At 39.8% G+C, this 18,632-nt stretch overlaps 1 protein-coding gene across 7 annotated transcripts in view; it reads right to left on the reverse strand.

Annotated features, from left to right (window-relative positions):
* Positions 1-18,632, reverse strand: part of SCMH1 (Scm polycomb group protein homolog 1) — a 54,670-nt gene that overhangs the window by 31,201 nt on the left and 4,837 nt on the right. For 6 of the 7 annotated variants that reach the window (XM_044434822.1, XM_044434825.1, XM_044434819.1 and 3 more), the window contains 7 exons: positions 17,969-18,032; positions 13,040-13,125; positions 9,743-9,811; positions 6,295-6,365; positions 5,626-5,860; positions 3,940-4,028; positions 1,912-2,155 (listed from right to left, as the gene is read on the reverse strand). In XM_044434822.1, the coding sequence (XP_044290757.1) occupies positions 1,912-2,155; positions 3,940-4,028; positions 5,626-5,860; positions 6,295-6,365; positions 9,743-9,811; positions 13,040-13,064 (733 nt within the window). In that variant the 5' untranslated portion in view covers positions 13,065-13,125; positions 17,969-18,032. Of the gene's footprint in view, positions 1-1,911; positions 2,156-3,939; positions 4,029-5,625; positions 5,861-6,294; positions 6,366-9,742; positions 9,812-10,174; positions 10,229-13,039; positions 13,126-17,968; positions 18,033-18,632 lie in introns of all 7 variants that reach the window. The other variant, XM_044434823.1, reaches the window with a different exon arrangement.

An 18,632-nucleotide genomic window follows, 5' to 3' on the forward strand; every position in this document is an offset into this window, starting at 1 on the left:
GCCACTGAGGGAGGGAGAGGATCTCTTTCACTGCCCCAAGTGATGCAGGGTCACAGTGCAGCCATCTTTTCCTGTTATAGCAGTGCAGCACCTGAACAGCCATCTTTTCCAGGTAGTTGAGCTGATCAGCAGGGCTGTGAGGGAAAGTGTGAGAGATTCCCTGAGGTACTACTCTTTTTTAATATATTTTTTGGGTAGAAATGGTTGCTTGAGAAAAGTATTTTACGGCATTTGTAAGAGTATCATTAGGATTGTTTGGGAGATTTATCATGGGCTTTCCTAAATGTCGATACGTATCGATAGAAGTAAAGACAAAACTATACATCCTTAATCAAATGCTGTGGTCATTCTTCATTTAGCAATAAATATTAACATTTTCTGACATTTCCCAGAGGTCTTTTATTGAAATTGATTGAGAGTCTGACAGTTACCATACATGAGACATAGGATAAGGTGCTAGGAACACTGCAAACTTAGGCATTGGCCTGGACATCACAGCTTTCTCTTATATGAAGTAGGATTTCTTATTTATCAACATTACACAGCTGAAGCTGGTTGCTCCTGTGAGCTGAAGATATACAGATACTCTGCTCCTTCTAGTGCTAAAGAAGCAAAAATGATCCAGTGGTTTTATGGCCAAACCAGATAAACTCTTGGGATGAAGTTAAGAATGCAAACAATTAAAGTGAGTCCATATTTGCAAAGCCTTGTTTTTGGCTATACTTAAACCTGTTGCTGGAGAATATTATTTGAACAGTTTTGACAACAATAATTTAAATGTTAAGAGGAATCATATGAACACTGGTGGTTCCCCTAACATAAAATTTACTATTCTCTGCCATACAGAGCGCCATCAGTCCAGGAATCAACATGGTCCATGGGCTGGAGGCAGGGGAGTAAGTCTAGCACTCAGAAAATGACACAGAGCAAGATGGGGGGAAAAAACCCCCAAACCAAAAACATAGCACTTTCTTTTCATGACTTAATTCTAGTCAGGGCTCCAGTTACCAATTACCAGGAAAAAATGCTTCAGGCCTTCTGCCATTGTACTCTATGCTGCTCAAAACACTCAGGTTCCCTTCCCTTCAACTTTTCAGTAATTGTAAAGAACCCAGAGCAAGTTTCTGGGTATATGCTCCAAAGCGCTGCGTGTGGAATTAGACGAAAGGATGAGGCGGTCTGCATTGTTTCCACAGGCAGTACAGTATGAAATGCTTCCATCCACACTTCTCACCCAATTTCTCTGCATGTGCCAGGGATCTCAGGGAGGAGATGGGTGGGTAGCAAGCACAAGTAATGTCTAGCTGCTTCGAACTAATATTTATGGATTATGGACACCAGCACTGTTTATTGTTGTGACATACAGCTAGTATTATGGGATGCTGCTGTGAGGATACAACCTAACCCAGATGTTTGTAAGCTGGAGTACTCTTCAGTGGTGTAAGGAAATATGAAAATATGTTGGTGTTGGTTGTAGTGGCCATCAAAACTATGACTACTGGGAAGACTCCAAAGTCTCCCAGCTTGATATTTACAGAATCCACAGCCATAAAGGAAAGGAGTACAGAGGAAGAGAAAAGTTGTAGCAAGTGTTTCACTGAGACCTGTTTTTCACTCTATTAACACATCGTATCCTAACATTTAACATATCATCTCGACTCTAAGTGATTCCCAGGAAAGTCAGATGACATCCACTTTTGGGCAGCAGAAGGCAGTGAAACAGACCTACAATTACATGTTTGGATTTGAGATAGATGCACAAACTCGCTCTTGCTCACCACCGTTAGCTTGCTTTAACAGGGTACTTACGCCTTAAAAAAACCCCTTCCATTAGAGACACGTTCATTGTTACGTTGACACCACACAGGCACTCTGTTTTGTTTCCAGGGGTAAGTGATAGGCTTTTTTTACCTTTTGTTCCAGGGGGTTGCAAGTTGTCTCCAGTCAGTGAACACCAGCCGACGGGAAAGATGTCGCGAGAATCATAGCGGCACCAGTAATCAAAGGCTCCCCTCCAGCCATCAAAAGTGATGAGGACCTCAGAACCTCGCACCTCACCAATGGTGGCTGGGCAGATGAAGTGAGGGTTTTTCCTGTCTACTGCCTCCAGTTTCATCCCCATCTTAAAGAAGTTTTGGGATGGAGATGGTGGTTCCTGGGGCGGGGGGAGGCAAAAGAACAAGCAAACAAACTCTATGAGCTGTATCTCAGTTAGCACACACACCTACATGTATATACACACATCTTTCTACAGCTCTAGTCTGCCAACAGATAATGAAGACTGGAACTGACTCATTAGCCCCAGTGTCTCAACAAGCCCCTGCATAAAGAATTTAAAAAACCAACGCCAAGTATTTGAAGGGTAGTCAAAAACTGCATTTATTTCATTTTTATATCACCCAATAGGCAAGGCTTTCCAAGCAGTTAACAGAAGTTGAAGAGACATTCCCACAAAAATCAATTTAAAAGAACAAAACCAAATATAACAAAATAGAACAAAATGTAAAAGAACAGAACCATAATAAAAAAGGCAATTTCTTCGGAAGAAGAACCCAAATGCTTCAACAGGCCAGGTTCAGAAGAACCACTGAAGTATGGCTTACTTTCCTTGGACTGTATTAATTTTACTTCTAAAAACAGACCCAAGATTAATTTTCTGCTATCAACCTAGACTGACATACTAGGATGTAAGTAAATATTTAATTGAGGAAGCTAATCCTCCATCTAGTCAACCAATTTTGCAAATCATGTTCTCCTAAATGAAAAAGTACCAAGTGGCCTGACCATTTTTCTCTTTCTCCTTCTTTTTCTAAGCAGACTGGGATAAAGGCTTTCTAACTAAAAGGCTTCATTACATTAAAGCTGATGAGCTAGATGGGTTTTGTAGTACAAAAGAATAATATTTCAGAAGTCAGTAACAAAAGAATCAAAGAATAGTGGCCAGTTTAATCACAGAATAGTAGATTTGGAAGGGACCAGAAGGCCATTGGGTCCAACTCCCTGCTCAGCGCAGGACACCAAGTTAAAGCAGCCCTCTCAGATGGCTGTCCAGTTGCATCTTGAATATTTCTAGTGCTGGAGAGCCCACAACCTCCCTAGATAATTGGCTCTATTCTTCCATTGCTCCAATGATAAAAAGTTGATTCCAAGCTACTTTCCCCTCTTCTCTTCCAAACTGAAGAAAGCAAACTACACCTTCAGGGCAGATCTTGCTAAAAAACACAGTTGCTTGGAGCATTCGACATGTTTCACCTTGCCTGCCCTTTTAACTTGATGCTGCATCCTCAGATTAATGATGTTAGGTTTCCCTGCTACCCCATATTCGCATGCTCACTAAACTTTCCCACAGAATTTGAAACCGTCTGATTATCAGCAACTGCCTAGCTTATGTCTGAGTCCACTGGTCTTGGCATTTCAGCTGCGGATTCTCAACCCAACTCTTGTCTGACTTAGAATCTGATTCCACAACCTTTAAAGGCTTTTAATAGAAGTGAACCAAATCCGTACACTAGAATTCAATCTTTTGTTTGTACACTGACAACTCTCGCTCTCTACAACAGTCTGCTAATTACTGGTTCTCTGGCATGCCTTACCATGCTGTGCTGTCCAGCTGAATTATTACCAGAACAACATTCCCAGCCTTGCCTTTTGCCTCCCTCCTGTTTGTTTGTTTCCACTTATGAAAGTTAGTGCAAGTGCCATTCAGGATATCTACACATCAAAACAATGAACTTCAGCCATACATTCAGAATATCAGAAATTTAGGGTTTTAAAATCTGTATTAATACCTCCTGTTAAGAAGTAGGCAGGAAGAGAGGTTCCATCCCAGCACCTTCTGGATAAATGGGACGCCAAACACAAAGACAACCAAACTCGTTTTATCACATCAAATCATGTTCTTCAGAATAAGAAATGATGTGAGTCATGCACTACAGTTACCTTATGAAAAATCCGAACAGGAGCCATTTCTGCTCCATTCAGAGTCTTCAGGAGAAACATGGGCCAAGAGGAAGCATTCAGCCGAAACCCTGAAACAGAGATGGAAGACTATAAATTGCATAACAGCCACTGAAGACAGCTCCTCCAAACTAGTCATTCTTCCATTAAGAAGGCCCCATGATGTCTCTGTTAAAGCATTTAGCAAACATTCTCATTAAAAATTACCTACTAAAAATCAAGCATGTCTGCTCTAGAATGATCCAAGTTAAAAGCTGAGCTTACCTCATGCTATTTCCTAATCCATTTTGCTAAGTATGCCATATTTTTAATAGGTACAATACACAGAAATTTGGAAGAAAATGCAAAAGGAACTGGTATAGATGTTTGTACCAGTGTGTAAGACACTAATTGGCGATTTTAGATTGCTTTGTGATAAATAAAAAAACCAGCAGGTAGGAGTGGTTGTTAAATTATGGTGTGTTTACAGTGGGTTTAGAAACAAGTGGTATCAAGATATGAACAACTGCTCTTGTATTCTGGTTCCATTTACTTCCTGGGTAAAGGGAAGGATAAGAATTCTATTCAAAAGAGCCAACATTCTGGTGGTATCATTTTTGTGTACCAGTATATTCAAAGAAGTGATCAACCACATGCAATCTGCAGTACACTTGATTGCAACACAGTATCATGGATCCTTCTGAAGGAGCTTTGCAGCTTCTGAAAAAAAGACTAAGAGGAAAAGTTTTCCATAGAAAAGTCTGTAAAAGGAGGATGGAGAGTGAAAGTTGTCTTTATCACTCCTCCAGCCCTGCTGACAGAAACTCAGCAGGGCCATGGATACTCGGAGGCTGTTAAGATCTAAGCTCCCAGATGTTTACAAAACACTGTGTAGTGGCAGACTAGAGAAATAACAAACATGAAAAACAGTAACTTTATGGAGCTGCTTGCAAGATAGCCTTCATTACCACTGGAGTAATGGAAAATTATTTCTTTCCCAACAGGGGTAGATCCTCTAAGGCTATCAGAGAATGCATGGGGAATACAAAACTATGAGGACCTTTTCAACTTTGTTCTGTGTCCAGCCATGTTTCTGTCTCAGGATGGTATAGGACTAACTGGCTGGAGGCTAACTTAACTTAATGCTAAAGATTTGATCTGACCATCTCAATATCTTTACCTTAAGCTCTATGCCTGCACAAAGTCAGCCATGTCCAAATAGAAGCAGAATGAAGGTCAAATCAAATTACAGTTTTATTAAGCTTAGCTTACAGTTTTATTAAGCTTTTATTAAGCTTAGCTTCATTAAGATTACACATGGCCACCTTTTAGTAACATCAACCCCTTAAGTGAGAAAGCCACCTTGGAGAAGGAGTTCCTTCTCAAAGAAGGATTATCAAGCCAGGAGGGGTTTGTAACAAACTGGATTGGAGCTCACAGTGAAAGTACAAATCAGAATTGCCAGAAATTACAATACACCTATTTTCAACAGTTAATGGTTTGATCCATTGTTCTCAATCCTGCAAAGAAACAAGAGCTGGGGCAGTTAGATATTTCTAAGTAAACCACCTTTCTCCACACTGATTTTGTTATCCTGTCACAGTGTTTACTGCAGTTTTAATAGTTTTTATAGCAGATAAACGACAATCCTCAGTTGCAATCCTTGGTGAAAACAGGGATCCAACTCACCCAAAGGGGGCTGCAGCATCCCTCCATTCTTTTCACAGTTGCCAATGGGCTGAATTTCTGCAGAATCCACAAGACGCCAAAAGTCATTCTTATTGTCACTGCCATCCAGGCGCAATCGGAGACGGGCACCTGTGAGTCCCACCACAGTAGCAATGCAAGTAGAAGTGGTGTTTCTGGGGTCCTGGGCTTCTAGCTTCATGCTGATCTTGAATTCATTGGTTGGTGGTGTGTATGACTGAGGAAAATAAGGCTTTCAGTCACACTTAAGACATGAGTCACAAATTTTCCCTCCTCTCTCAAACCTCCTCTGAATTGTCCTTGGCACCTGCTTGCCAAGAGAATCTTCAGAGTCAGATGTCACAATAAGCAATGAGAAAGAAATAGGAGTAAGGAACAAGTGGGGAAAAAATCAAGTCACTACCACAATGATAATTCTCCTTCCAACCCACTTGTGAACTAAGACTCCCAAGATACTTGATCAATCCTGTACCTCATGTGAGTGCACCCATTTTCAGCTGTTATCTAATATAATTTACAACCCAATACCTGCATCAGTCGCTCCTTCCCCACAAAGAGAAGGTACAAGAGTCTATTCCACACTCGCCCATGAACTGACGAGACACAGACCCCTTCATCCCAACTCTTATACAACACCAAATGCTCCATTACCTGCTTGAAGCAATGGGCAGGAGCTGGGATGGAACATGTTTCTTTCAAGTATTTATCCCAAGCAAAGTGACCTGCGTAAAGGAGGGAAAAAGTTGACTGCAATGGAAGCTTTGAAAATCACTTTGGAAAATGATTCATCTTAAAATTTTAATGCCAGACCTTTAATTGCCCAGTTAATATTTTCCCCATGCCCAGGATGCTGAAAACTGTGCAGCAGCACTCTGGGTGGGTGAAGCAAACTGCCAGTTGAGTGATGGAATGCCATGCATGCAAATAACTGTTTAAGATTACAGTACAGAATGACCTGCAGAGGTGGACAAAACTTAAGTGGACAGCCAATAACAACTGTATACCTCAACCCTAATTTAGGTTTGTATTTAAGCACTGCAGTTATACAGTGTTGCATGCCCCACCCCTAAAACACAGAGTAGTATGTGCATTTTTCCTTGCTGGCTTCCTACTGAAATGGCTTAAAAGGTCAGACCTGCTTTGTTTGCTTCACCAGTAAAACTGCAGCATATATTTCCATACCATCCTCCGGGCATACTTCCTAAGACTTTCTCTATGTCTTAATAAACCAATTAAACCTGTACTTGACTCATACAGTTTGTGGCTGAGACTCTTGACAAAATGGAACTTGGACCAACAGGCAAGACTATAAATACAATTAGTTTAAAAACAGTTATGCCACCTAAGAGGCAAGTTTCTGAATGAGATATATACATAAAATACCCAATCTTAACTGTACTTGGAAGAAAGTTAAGTCTCACTAGTTGGTAGACCTTTCCTCTGGGAAAATATGCTTTTGATCACACTGTAAGAGTCCTAGCACTTAGAATGAAAAATAAACGGTGGCTTGTTCCCTCACCTCTGTACTAAATTAGACTTTTACATCTAAATGTTCAAGAGACCTGTGTTTCTAGTTACTAGGCAAAGACAACATAAATTAAGAATCATTAATAGGTCTCCTATATTACAAATGCTAGGTTTTCAGTAGGTTTCACAATGTAATACAAGATAAATGAAAATGGTTAAGCTTGCAGATATGGGCAGTAAAAAACAATAGGTAATACAAAAGCCAAGGCAACATACACCTTTAACAGTGTCCTGTGCTACACATGGAACACTATTGTACAATGAACATATGCCTTTTAAAGGCAGAAAGCCCATTTTTATTCTACAAGAGAATTAAAAGAATGTTGTTTTCATTGTTATGCAACAATTAGCTTCAATATAGTTTGATAATTGTTGAGCTTGCTTTCAATAGCAGCACAGTTTCTTATTCCATCTTTTTGCTTTGGACCTGTTCAAACTGCTACTCTATCACATATGGTTCATACTGACAACGTAGGAGGTACGTTATACAAATACATTACAACCTGCCACAACTTTCCCCACCTGCTGCTACTCTTCCTGAAACACCCCAACTGTAAAATGTGAACAAAAAAAGAACGGTGCAAGATATAGCTCCAAAGATCCACAGAATCCAACATCTTGTCTTCCACAGAAGCCAACCACAGGCTTTTGAAATAGCCATAAGGAAATATGGAACTAGGTCTCCCCCACCTGGTATTTAGTGACTTGGGATATGAAGGCTCCATTTAGTTGCCATAACCAAAGGCTGCAGATAGGCCTTTCCTCAACGAATTTATCTTGTCTGCTTTTAAATCCATCCAAATTAGTAGCTAGCATCAGGACACTGTGTGGCAATGAATGTGACAGAATGACTAGTTAAGTATTTGGCTCCCACTATATGGACAGCTACCATACTACCACCTGTAATATTTGATGGCGATGAAAAAACTCTTCTTGCAATGACAGGTGGAGATCTAGCTTCTCTTAAAATCTTAACTAGCAATGGCTGCCTGATGGAGCAACTATGTTATACAGGTATCATCTAAGAGGTGGATACTTCTTTATAACAAGTGAGGCTGTTTATCTAGTTCAATACTGCCTACTCTGAAAGGCAGTGACTTGTTAGGGCCCCAGAAAGCATAAGCCTTTCCCATCACATGCTCTCTGGTCCTTAGAAAAGCAGGGGCAGGGCTTCTTTCACTAGTCAGTAAGAAAGTTGGTTATGCTAAATTTTCTTCTGTTACTTTCTTATTCAAGAGTGCCCTGATTGGTAATAACTATGAGTTATTCTCCAGAAAGCCTGTCTACTCAAGATAAGCTAGCAGTTTCCCTTTATTTCTTCTTTCCACTTCTGTGTCTCTATTTTCCATTCTTATCTCAGCACTCTGTATGCCTGCAAGCAGAGCATAACTCACATTTTTAATTTTTGTGCAACAGTTAGATTTGATGCACTTTATAAATAATATTACAAACTAGACTTTCAGCTGTAGCAGCTAGCAACGGCTCTGTCTATAACTACCAGAGAGATAAAAGAAGAACCTGATTCTTTAGAATGGCACTTGGATGGAACCTGGGCAAAGCTACTAATGGTAGTTGGTATGGCAGTTGGAGCTATTTTAACCTGTTAACACAGCTATTTTTTGGCTGACCATCTTGCTGTTATTCCTGATACTTGCTCTTTTTTCTGCTGCTCCTTTTGCCGAAGCAGTGACAGCTGAAATACACCGGGACGATTCACTGAGAACTGTTTCCCAATGAAAGAACTTCACACAAATTGGGATCAAACCATGATAAGAAGTGCAAGGTAATTATGAACTCAACTTATCTGAATCTTCAAAGATAGCCACAAGCTAACTTTGGATAGGCCTCTTGCCAACTAGGGATCCTGCTTATGATAGTCACTGAAAACTTGGCTTTGCTCTATTTGTGTTTCAACGCCACTGTTTCTATTCTCTGGCTATTTGCCAGGACAGAAAAATTCTGTAACTGTGAAGCAGCCAAAAAGAATCCCTCCCTCTGGGCTAGCTCACATATGCCATGTTCATCGCAGCAATATTCAACAGTAGAGAAGTTTTATGTGACCGCAGACACAATGCTTTTCAATGCAAACAGCTTGTATCTTCAGCTCCAAGTGGGAACCAACTTCTGCACCCTTGTTGTATGAACACTGTGTATTTTGATGAGCAGGGGTTCATTTATCATCATCATCATTTATTATGGCAGTTTCTGCATCGGCTTCGAGTAGTCTGCTAACAAAGATTCATCAGACAGAAGCAGAATTGCTCTGCAGAACCGTAGTATTTACATACTTCTAGACCAAAGTCAAGCAGGAGCCCTAGCTTGGTAGAAGAACGTTTGCTTTAACTGAATCTCTGGCATCTCCATTTAAAAGATCTCAAAGCACAGAGAAGACCTCTGCCTGAGACCCTGGGGCTAGTTGATCTCATAGTCTGGCTCAGTCTCAGACAGTTTCTTATCTTCAGATGGCTCATTAAAATTATTTTTCTACTTAGAAGCTCCTTTTCTTTTAGGGCCAGTTGAGGAAACACTGCTGTACTTAAAAATGAATGGAACAATATGGATCTGTTCATACCTTGGTACTGCGAAGGAGGTTCTGACAGGCGCCCATACTTGTGCTTTTTTCCATCTTTCCAGTCTATTGCTAAAACCAGAGAAGGCAAGAGAGAGAGAGAGAATCCCACAAACATGTGAGAAATCAAGTTACTTCAGCTTTCTTATGAAATAAGCAAACATGCACATGTTGCACACTGTTCCTTGGTGAAGCTCAAGCAAAAACTGAATGCAACCACTGGTTTTAAAAAAACCACAGGATATGTTTTAAAATAGTGAGTTTCAAAAGCCAACCTCAAGTAGCAATATCTTCCCTTTTCATTATAATCAAAAGCAAATCAGGGGAAAATCTTCATTTTCCTTAGTCTTTGCTTTTTTTCTCAGGTCTCTGTCAGAAGCTCTACTGGGATTCAGGAGAACTAAAGAAGAAGCAAGTATTTCTCCCCATACTCACCAGACATCATTCAAATGGTCAACTGACAGTTCTTCTGATGTGTCAAGATGTAAGCTGTTAAAAACAGAATACCATTTTGCTGTATCTAGTATGTTTCACCCCACTACAACATGCAATGGTGTAGCCTTCTGTATCTGGCAACTCACCCAGGGTCTGGTTAATGGGGATGGTGGAATTCAGATTGTTTTGGATTGGGATTGGGTTCAGGAGATTTAGGTAATTTAACACGAGAAAAATTGTGAGGGAGCACTTTTGTCATCACTATAGCTAATACAACTTTGCTATCACTTTATGATCTTGATGCAACACAGAGGGTGGCTATTTCTTCTAATGCAACTGGCCAACCAAACTGCTTTAACCCACTTGTTGAAATTCCAGGAGTTATGGAAATTGAGCCTTATTGAGAAACACAGCAAAACATGTCTGAAATACAAATAATGCTGTTCCATAAAATATATTGGGAAAACATTGAATTGGAGTAAGTAATGTTGAGTGTTCTCTTTTAAAACAATGAAGAGTCTTGTAGCACCAACACGTTTAGAGACCAATGCATTTATTCTGAGAGAAGCTTTCTGACATCTCATCTACATTCAAAACTTGCTCATTCCAAACATCCTCCTTTCTCCCAATCCCTTTTCCTTTTGTGTTATGCCTTTTAGATTGTAAGACTGATGGCAGGGACTGTCACATTATTGAGCTTCCTAAGCTACTCTGGCTAATAATAGTAACAATAAAATACAGTATCACTAGTAATAACAACAAAATACAGAAACACTAAAAACAAATAGCACTATCCTTTTTTTTCCTCTTATGGGTGGCACAGAACAAAACTAAATGTAACATTTATCACATGGTTTGCCCCTGCTTGGCTGATTTTATTTTATTGTAACAGCTGTCATGAGATGCTCCTCTGCCCTTGGCCAACGAACCTGATAAGGACCCCAGCATGGGAGGACAAGGGTTGAAGTCTTTCCCCCCTCTGCAGTTCTGTTCAGAATACAGTGACAGCACAGCCCTTCCCCATGACATGGTCCAAGTGGGAATTACTCAAGAATGCACACAGAAGATGCTACTTATGATTCTGAACTGTAGGGATTGGAAGGATGCATGTGCAGTATTCTGTCTCTTTCAGTCCTCAACCTGAGAGTTTGTAGAGCAAGTCTGAGTATGGAAAATGATTGCTCAAAAGTATTTTATGACCAGCTTGTTTAGTTTCTTAGAGGAATAGTAAGTACACACAACTGGCTGCATTCAGAGTGCAAGTGAAGAAAACTAGAAAGGGAGAAGAATATGAGAGAAGTCTCCTTGCTCCCCCACCACCCCCAGGGCCAACCATCTGTTAAGCAGTAAAAGATACATCCTTCAAGTATTTTTATCTGACTACTTAGGTTAAAAAAGAAATAAGGAACTAATTTTCTTTATAACTAGGGATCAAAAAAGCAAGTTAACTAGGAAATATATTTAAATACTGTCAGAACAAGTGAATTCCTACGGAGCAAGAACAAGGGAAATTTGTAGCCACATCACTTTGCACAAGAAATGGTAATTAAACAACATTATAATTATTTGTATAACTGCAATATTTTAGTGCTATAATTATAATATCATTACTATATTGTTACATTATTTCCTCCAATCCATGTCTTAGTGACAGGCACTTTATAATACCAAATACTATTTTTAATTTTAATTTATTAACAAAATAGTATCATAATTCTGCCTCTGACCTGAGAAAGTATAATGGAGGAAGCTGACAAAAGTATGCATATTAATTGTCATAGTTTTAGTCCAAGAAGAGCAAGCATCTTTAAGGAATGTATGTTTGTTTATGTTTTCTTTTTTCTGCACTAACAGGAAACAGCTTAGCACAGGTGCTGCTTTTTGAAGCATAGTATATAACGCTCAAAACACCAACGGCTACATTGGCTGAGGAATTCAGACTCCATGAAGAAAATGAGAAGCTGAACACAACAATGGAATCGAAGCTGAGACCATCAGACTACTGAGTAATCAAGCAGCATCTTTATTATCAAGCCTTCCAGCTGTCCTCAGCATGCTCACATGGGTTGCTGTTTTCCTCCACTTACTTTTACTTTATTAATGGACCAGTAGTGCTATAAAAGACTCCTGTATGATGAACCAGCAGAGACGCAAAGACAAATTAAAGCAGTAAGATAAATCAGACATGTTATTGCAATAATCCATATATATCATACAGCAGTTGTTTATCAAGAATGGCAAATAATTCTACCTTCTTCATTGGAATTTCTCCTCTGCTTTATGTAGAAAATCATTTCTCAATGCTCAAAATCGGGGCTAAGGGAAACTAACAAAAAGCAATCTACTGCTTTAAAGAAAAACTGCTCTGAATGAATCTGCCACAAACACAATCACAATCTCCCTTGCATTGGGAAAAAAAGATTATAGCCACTAGAGAAAAGTGCCATGAGGTAGGCTGGTTGTTGGTTTCATGCCTCATTAAAAGAGAGAGAGGCATCTGCCAAACTAGCACCAACTTGCACCATGCTGGGCATATAAACATATGGTATCAAAGCAGTAACACAGGTTCAAAAGAACTTACTTCAGCTGTCCTTGCACATTAAAGAATAGCAAATTTATTAAAAATTAAGTATGGGCAGAAATTTTATTAGTGTGCAGAAAACTGAGATTCTCTAGTGCAAGTGACATACTTAAATTAACTGTATTATCAACATCAATAACAGAGCAACATCAGTGACTAAGCTGGTATGCAGAGTAACTTAAAGAAAAGCAAAAGCCTTATCATAAGGAACATATTTGAAATATATCAATAATTGCCTTTATGTTTTCTAAGGACTGTTCCATGGGCAGAGTATTAGAGCTTACCTTTCTGAGGGCTTGGCTTCCGCATTATACTGCCGGTTACAAGTTGTTACTCTGGAAATGACTTAGGTTTACCAATCTGAAATTGTCTAGAGGAGGGGAAAAGAATAGATATATCTCAGAGAAGCGCAGAGGTCAAATATTATAAAAAGATGCCACCATTTCATGTCAAACTTTCTCTTCATTTCAAACGTAACGTCAATTACTAGCTGCACATGTTTGCATCACAACTCCCGAGTTTTACAAATGAAACAGATGATTTAAATCCATTCCAGTATGTATTAAGGCCTGGTTTTGGATTAGAAACTGCTATGGCTGATGACCTGTACTGGGTAATGGGACAAAGTGTATGCTGCCTGGCTGATTCTGATGAGTTCTTCAGAAACTTTCAATACCATTGATCATTGTACTGGGCTATCTGGCTAGGTTGGGTATACAAGCTACTGCTGTTTCACTGGTTCCGTTCCTATCTGGAAAATTGTACCCAGAACATGGAGACTGCAATTCTACTCCACAGTCTGTGGAGTATCACAGGTTTCCATATTGTCTCCTATTCTTGTGAATGTTTACATGAACCATTCAGAGTTGTTGTTCAGTGATGTGGCCTGAAATGTCATCAATCTACACATAATACACAGCTCTACTTGTTTTTCCCAGCACCTGACCACAGAGAGGAAGTAGAAATAATAAATGGGCATCTGGAGTCAGTTCAGTAGAGGGCAGGGAAAAGCAAGCTGAAACATAACCCAAACCAAGACAAAAGTTTTCTTATATATGATAGTGGCTTCTAGGGATAGCTTTTGTCAGCTTTGGCTAATATGCCAGCTGCAGCTTTACCTAGGGAAGGCAGGCTTCAGTCTTTCGTGCTATAGTTACCTCCAGACTGGATTACTATAATGCACTCTGTGTGGAGCTAGAACTCAGGAATATGTTGAGAGAAATTCATCACACTCCATGCCTTTCACCACACGTTTGGTTTGATGGGCTTTTCTTGTCTAACTCTAGGTTGATTGCTGTTAGTATTAATGTACAATGGTTATTTCTCTTGTTGCTCTGCTAGTGTTTTCCTTTCTTTTCCATGTTCATTGGATTTTATTATTGTTTTTAGAAACTGTTGTATGTGATTTTTTATTGATCACATGGGTTGTGATTATGTTATACCCTACTTTGAATACTTTTAGTAGAAGAGTGGGATATAAATAGATCATTACGTTGTTTTTTATATAACTCATGCATCCAAAATATTGTGATTGACTAAAACCTTCCAATTCTTTGGAAAAGGAAAATGCATTATAGTAACATTCCTTCTTATTTCTTAAAACTGAATTCACAGAAATAATGCTTGGACATTACGAATGTTAGAAAGTTGTTAATTGCATGATTTCTAGAGAGATTTTCAGGGTGTATGAAGGCTTTTTGTTGTATTTGTACACAACCTAAATATCATAAAATGCCTAAGTGATTCACATACAACCATTTAAATCATATTTAAAATACAATATGGCTAATAGGCAGACTGTGCAGTTCCTAACCACTAGCAGCAGCTTTTGAACCAGGCACAAGGGGGGGTCCCATGAAGGCTGCATTACAGTAATCTAATTGTGAGGTTATCAGTGCATGGATCAGTGTGGCTAGGCTAGCCCTATCCAGGAAAGGGTGCAGCTGTCATACTGATCAATATTGCTAATGGGAATTCTGGGCCACCACAATCATCTGGGTCTTCAGTGAAAGAGGCAGATCCAAGAATTTCATCAAACTATGGACCTGCACCTTCAGGGGGAATATGTATCAACAGCCCAATTCCTATTACATGGAAACTGTTAGGATTTCTGTTTTATCAGGATTCTGCTTCTGTTTATTAACCCTCATCCAAGCCATAACTGCACCCGGCACTGGCTCAGAATACGCACAGCCTCCCCTGATTCAGATGTCACACAGAAAGAGAACTGGGTGTCGTCAACATATTGGTGCCCTTGCCACAATGCTCCCAACTGGGAACAAGATGGTCCCGCTGTGGTACCCCAGTGTGCTGAGGCACATTCACTCAATGCTATTCTCTGGAACTGTTTTTGCATGAATAAGTTGAACCAGCTCACATTGGCAGTCCAGGAGGATACAGTGGTCAACAGTGTCAAAAGCCATGAACAGATCCAGAAGAAATAACAAGGTTATATTCCTTCTGTTCCTCCTCAGATTCTGTTCCAAAAATGAGCCTAAACTCAGACTGGAAAAATCCAAATAATCCATTAAATTCAAGAGTGTCTGCACCCTAGAGGCCACCACTCTCTTGAGCACTTTTCTCAAAAACAGGGAGTTTGGGGCTGGATAATGGTTGACACAGATTCCTGGATCAAGGGTTGGTTGCTTGATTGGTTGTTTTCAGAAGTGACTGTACCATTGCATCCTTCAAGGTAGTATGGACCACATCTTCACACAATGAAGCATTCAACACTGACCCATCCATTCAGATCGGCAAGACTAGTTTGAATAAACCAAGAAGGGCAAGAATCAGGAAAGTGAGCTGTGCAGATTGATGCAAGTGTTTTGTCTGCATCTCCAGGCTCCAAAAATGGAAAGTGATTGCACAAAACAGGATAACGTGATGCACTAAACACCTCAAGAGATACTGCTTCAATAATGGTGCTCAAGTCAGGATGAAGATAAGCAATTTATCCTTGAGGTTTTTTGCAAATTCATCATGACAGGTCTCTAAGGATTCCAGTACTGGGTTCACTGGGTTAGATAGAAACAAGCCCGAATCACTCAGAGAAGCTCAGCTGGACTCAAGGGTGCTGCTGGTTTACTTCAAGGACTTCACTCTTTCATCACTAAGATCAAATCACTTTTATACTATCCCAGCAAGTTTAACTGTACAGCTATGATTGGGAATGGAATAAATTAGCAAGAATATATGTCTGCTTTTGCATACTGTGGGGGTCCCAAGTGGGGTCTTGCTCTTGACCACTCCCAAAGGAGCAAACAGACCTGATGATTATGAGAATGCGGAAAAATAATACTAGCTATACATAGTTTTTAAATGTTTGAATTGCACACAGTATTAATATGCAACATAGTTGTATTATTTTCAGAGTTACCTATCTCTCATGAAAAGTGCTCTTAAGCTGCCATCCATGAGCCTGGGAGTAAATCCCATTGAACTTACTCCTGAGGGACATGTATAGGAATCTGCTCTTCTGTACTTCCAAGAGATGACCAGAATGTATGCATGTATCAAGTCCCATAGCCCACAACACCCTATACCGCTGGAATATTTGCCTCCCACCAAGCTCTTCCGAGTCGCTACACACATGCATACGCAGCCTCCTTTCTGGCTACTGAACAAAAACCACAAAACAGCAGGGGATTCTGGAAGGGAAGAACAGGGCAAAGAGCTTCTGGCAGGCAGCCCGGAGAGGCTCTGAGCTAGCAGTCATGCCAGAAGGTAGTGACTAGGGAGCATAAGTTCTCTGCCTTTTGGGAGTCCCCTGGCTGTGTGTACTGCAAGCTGAAGCCAAGCCTAGGGGAGACAGGCATTCTAAGGTACTAAAGAGAAGGAAGATATTTTTGAGATAAAAGGGAAAAACAGGTATTCATTAGCAGAAGACAAGTAAAAGATACAAGAAGGAAATTCTTCTAAGCTCACTACTTTCATAATTGCCATTAGTGTCAAGTGTGTGACCAAGGACAAGACACAGGACAGATTAGCTTTAATAAGTCCTAAGAACACTTGCTTTCTACACCAGCAATTAGCATGTGCACTTGCAATCACCACTTCTTTAGCCCTTTCCTCTCCCCACCATTTATTTACATCCTTCAACACACTAAAAGCATCAACAACATATTTATGGAAACAGTGCAATATATCTGCTCTCAACATGCTCAACAGGACAGCAGCAAACAGTTCCAGCAACTCATTAATTAGAACAGTTCCCTAGATACTGTTATCACAAAAGAGTGGGAACCTCATGCAGTCTCTGGCACGGTGTCAGATGTTCCAACAGTAGAGCCGCTTAGTATATTTTCTGAATGGGAGAAGAGCTAACAGCCACACATACTTGCATGGCAATGAAAGAAAACGCACCACGCGAAGAGGCTGCTAGACTGCTTCACTGGTGCAGGCACAAGAGAAGAGTAGAGTAGCTACCAACGTTTTGGATGAACACATAAAAGCCAACTATTGCAAAGGAAAGATGACAACCTTTAAACAGAGAGAGTACATGAATTTAGATTGTTATAAATTGCTGGTTGCTGACTGTTTTCAGCAGCATTTTGGAAACAATTAGGAGAGTTAAAGGCTAATGAGTTCCAAAAATGATATGCTACACTCCAATGTAAACATGCCTGCATTGTTATAAACGTTGTAATAGTAAGTCTCTAAACCTTTTCTCATCCCAACACAAAGAAAATAATTTCTTTTAGATCCCTTACCAAACATAACACAATAAAGAATTCTAAAAGACGATGCCAGTAGAAATTCTCTCTCTGATAATGGTGATTATATTTACTTCACACTAGAAATATGTAGGAGCCGATATTATGTTTTGGCAAATTTGCAGACATTTTCCAGCAACTATTCAGAAAGTAGGTTGCAATTAAAGAAAAACAAAGTGCCAATAAGATTCCTGATGTAACAACAGTACATTATAATAGTTGCATATTAAAATAGCATTAGAAGAACATCTTAGTTGCAAAAGTTTGTCTAAAAAGAAATAACCTGACAGCTAGTTTAAAAATGGTTAATATTCTGGAATGGTCACCATTTGGTGACTAAATCCAGAGTCTGATGTCTTGGTAGCAGCCAAAAGCCTGAACTGTTATAAGACTGCCAAGAGACTTTTGTCCCTGGATCTTAGAGCAGGAAGCAACAAATGGAAGAAGGCATTTGGAAAGCATCTAACAACTTGGCAATTATTGTTATACGTATATACTAACCGGACAGGTGACCTTCACCAGCATCTCAAATGATCGATCTGGAAAGAGGAACCACGCCCACTTCCTATGATGCACACACAAAGATAAAACATGATTGATGATCAGAAAAGACATCAAAATGATCTTTATTTTGATAAGTCTTTTTATTTTTTGTTTCAGCTTCCCTCTCAGATAAGAGTAGGCAACCTACAGCATGCATGCATGCAGTAAGTGGCTATAGGCCTAGCTATGACATAAATACGGGCCTAAACATATTTGAGTCTCCCTGGTAATATGCTATGCCTCCTTCCTAACTCAGTTATCTAGGGGCAAAACTGTTCCCAAAGTAGAAGGGACTTCCATGAGCAACGGATTGGCATACTCAAATACCTCTTGGGTTGTGGCATATTTGCCCGAGAAGTATGACAATAGCTGAATGATTGCCATGGCCAAACTAGAAATGCTGTCTCTTGTATGGTTCTGTGGCTGATTTTTAAAAACATCTTTTCTCCCACTGTGAATAGCGACAAGAGAGGAGGCAATTCCAACTGGGAGTATGGTCAAGGCAGAGGTTTAAAGTTCCTGTCCCTCAAACCACAGTCCTGATCCTCCTGACATCCTATTGACTATATGTTAAAAAATATCAGCCAAGCAAGAGCATGTGACAAATGCCTCATCTGATTCA

Source organism: Varanus komodoensis, unplaced genomic scaffold (assembly GCF_004798865.1).
Source record: "Varanus komodoensis strain SLA01 unplaced genomic scaffold, ASM479886v1 scaffold29_1, whole genome shotgun sequence".
In the NCBI taxonomy this organism is placed as follows: Eukaryota; Metazoa; Chordata; class Lepidosauria; order Squamata; family Varanidae; genus Varanus; species Varanus komodoensis.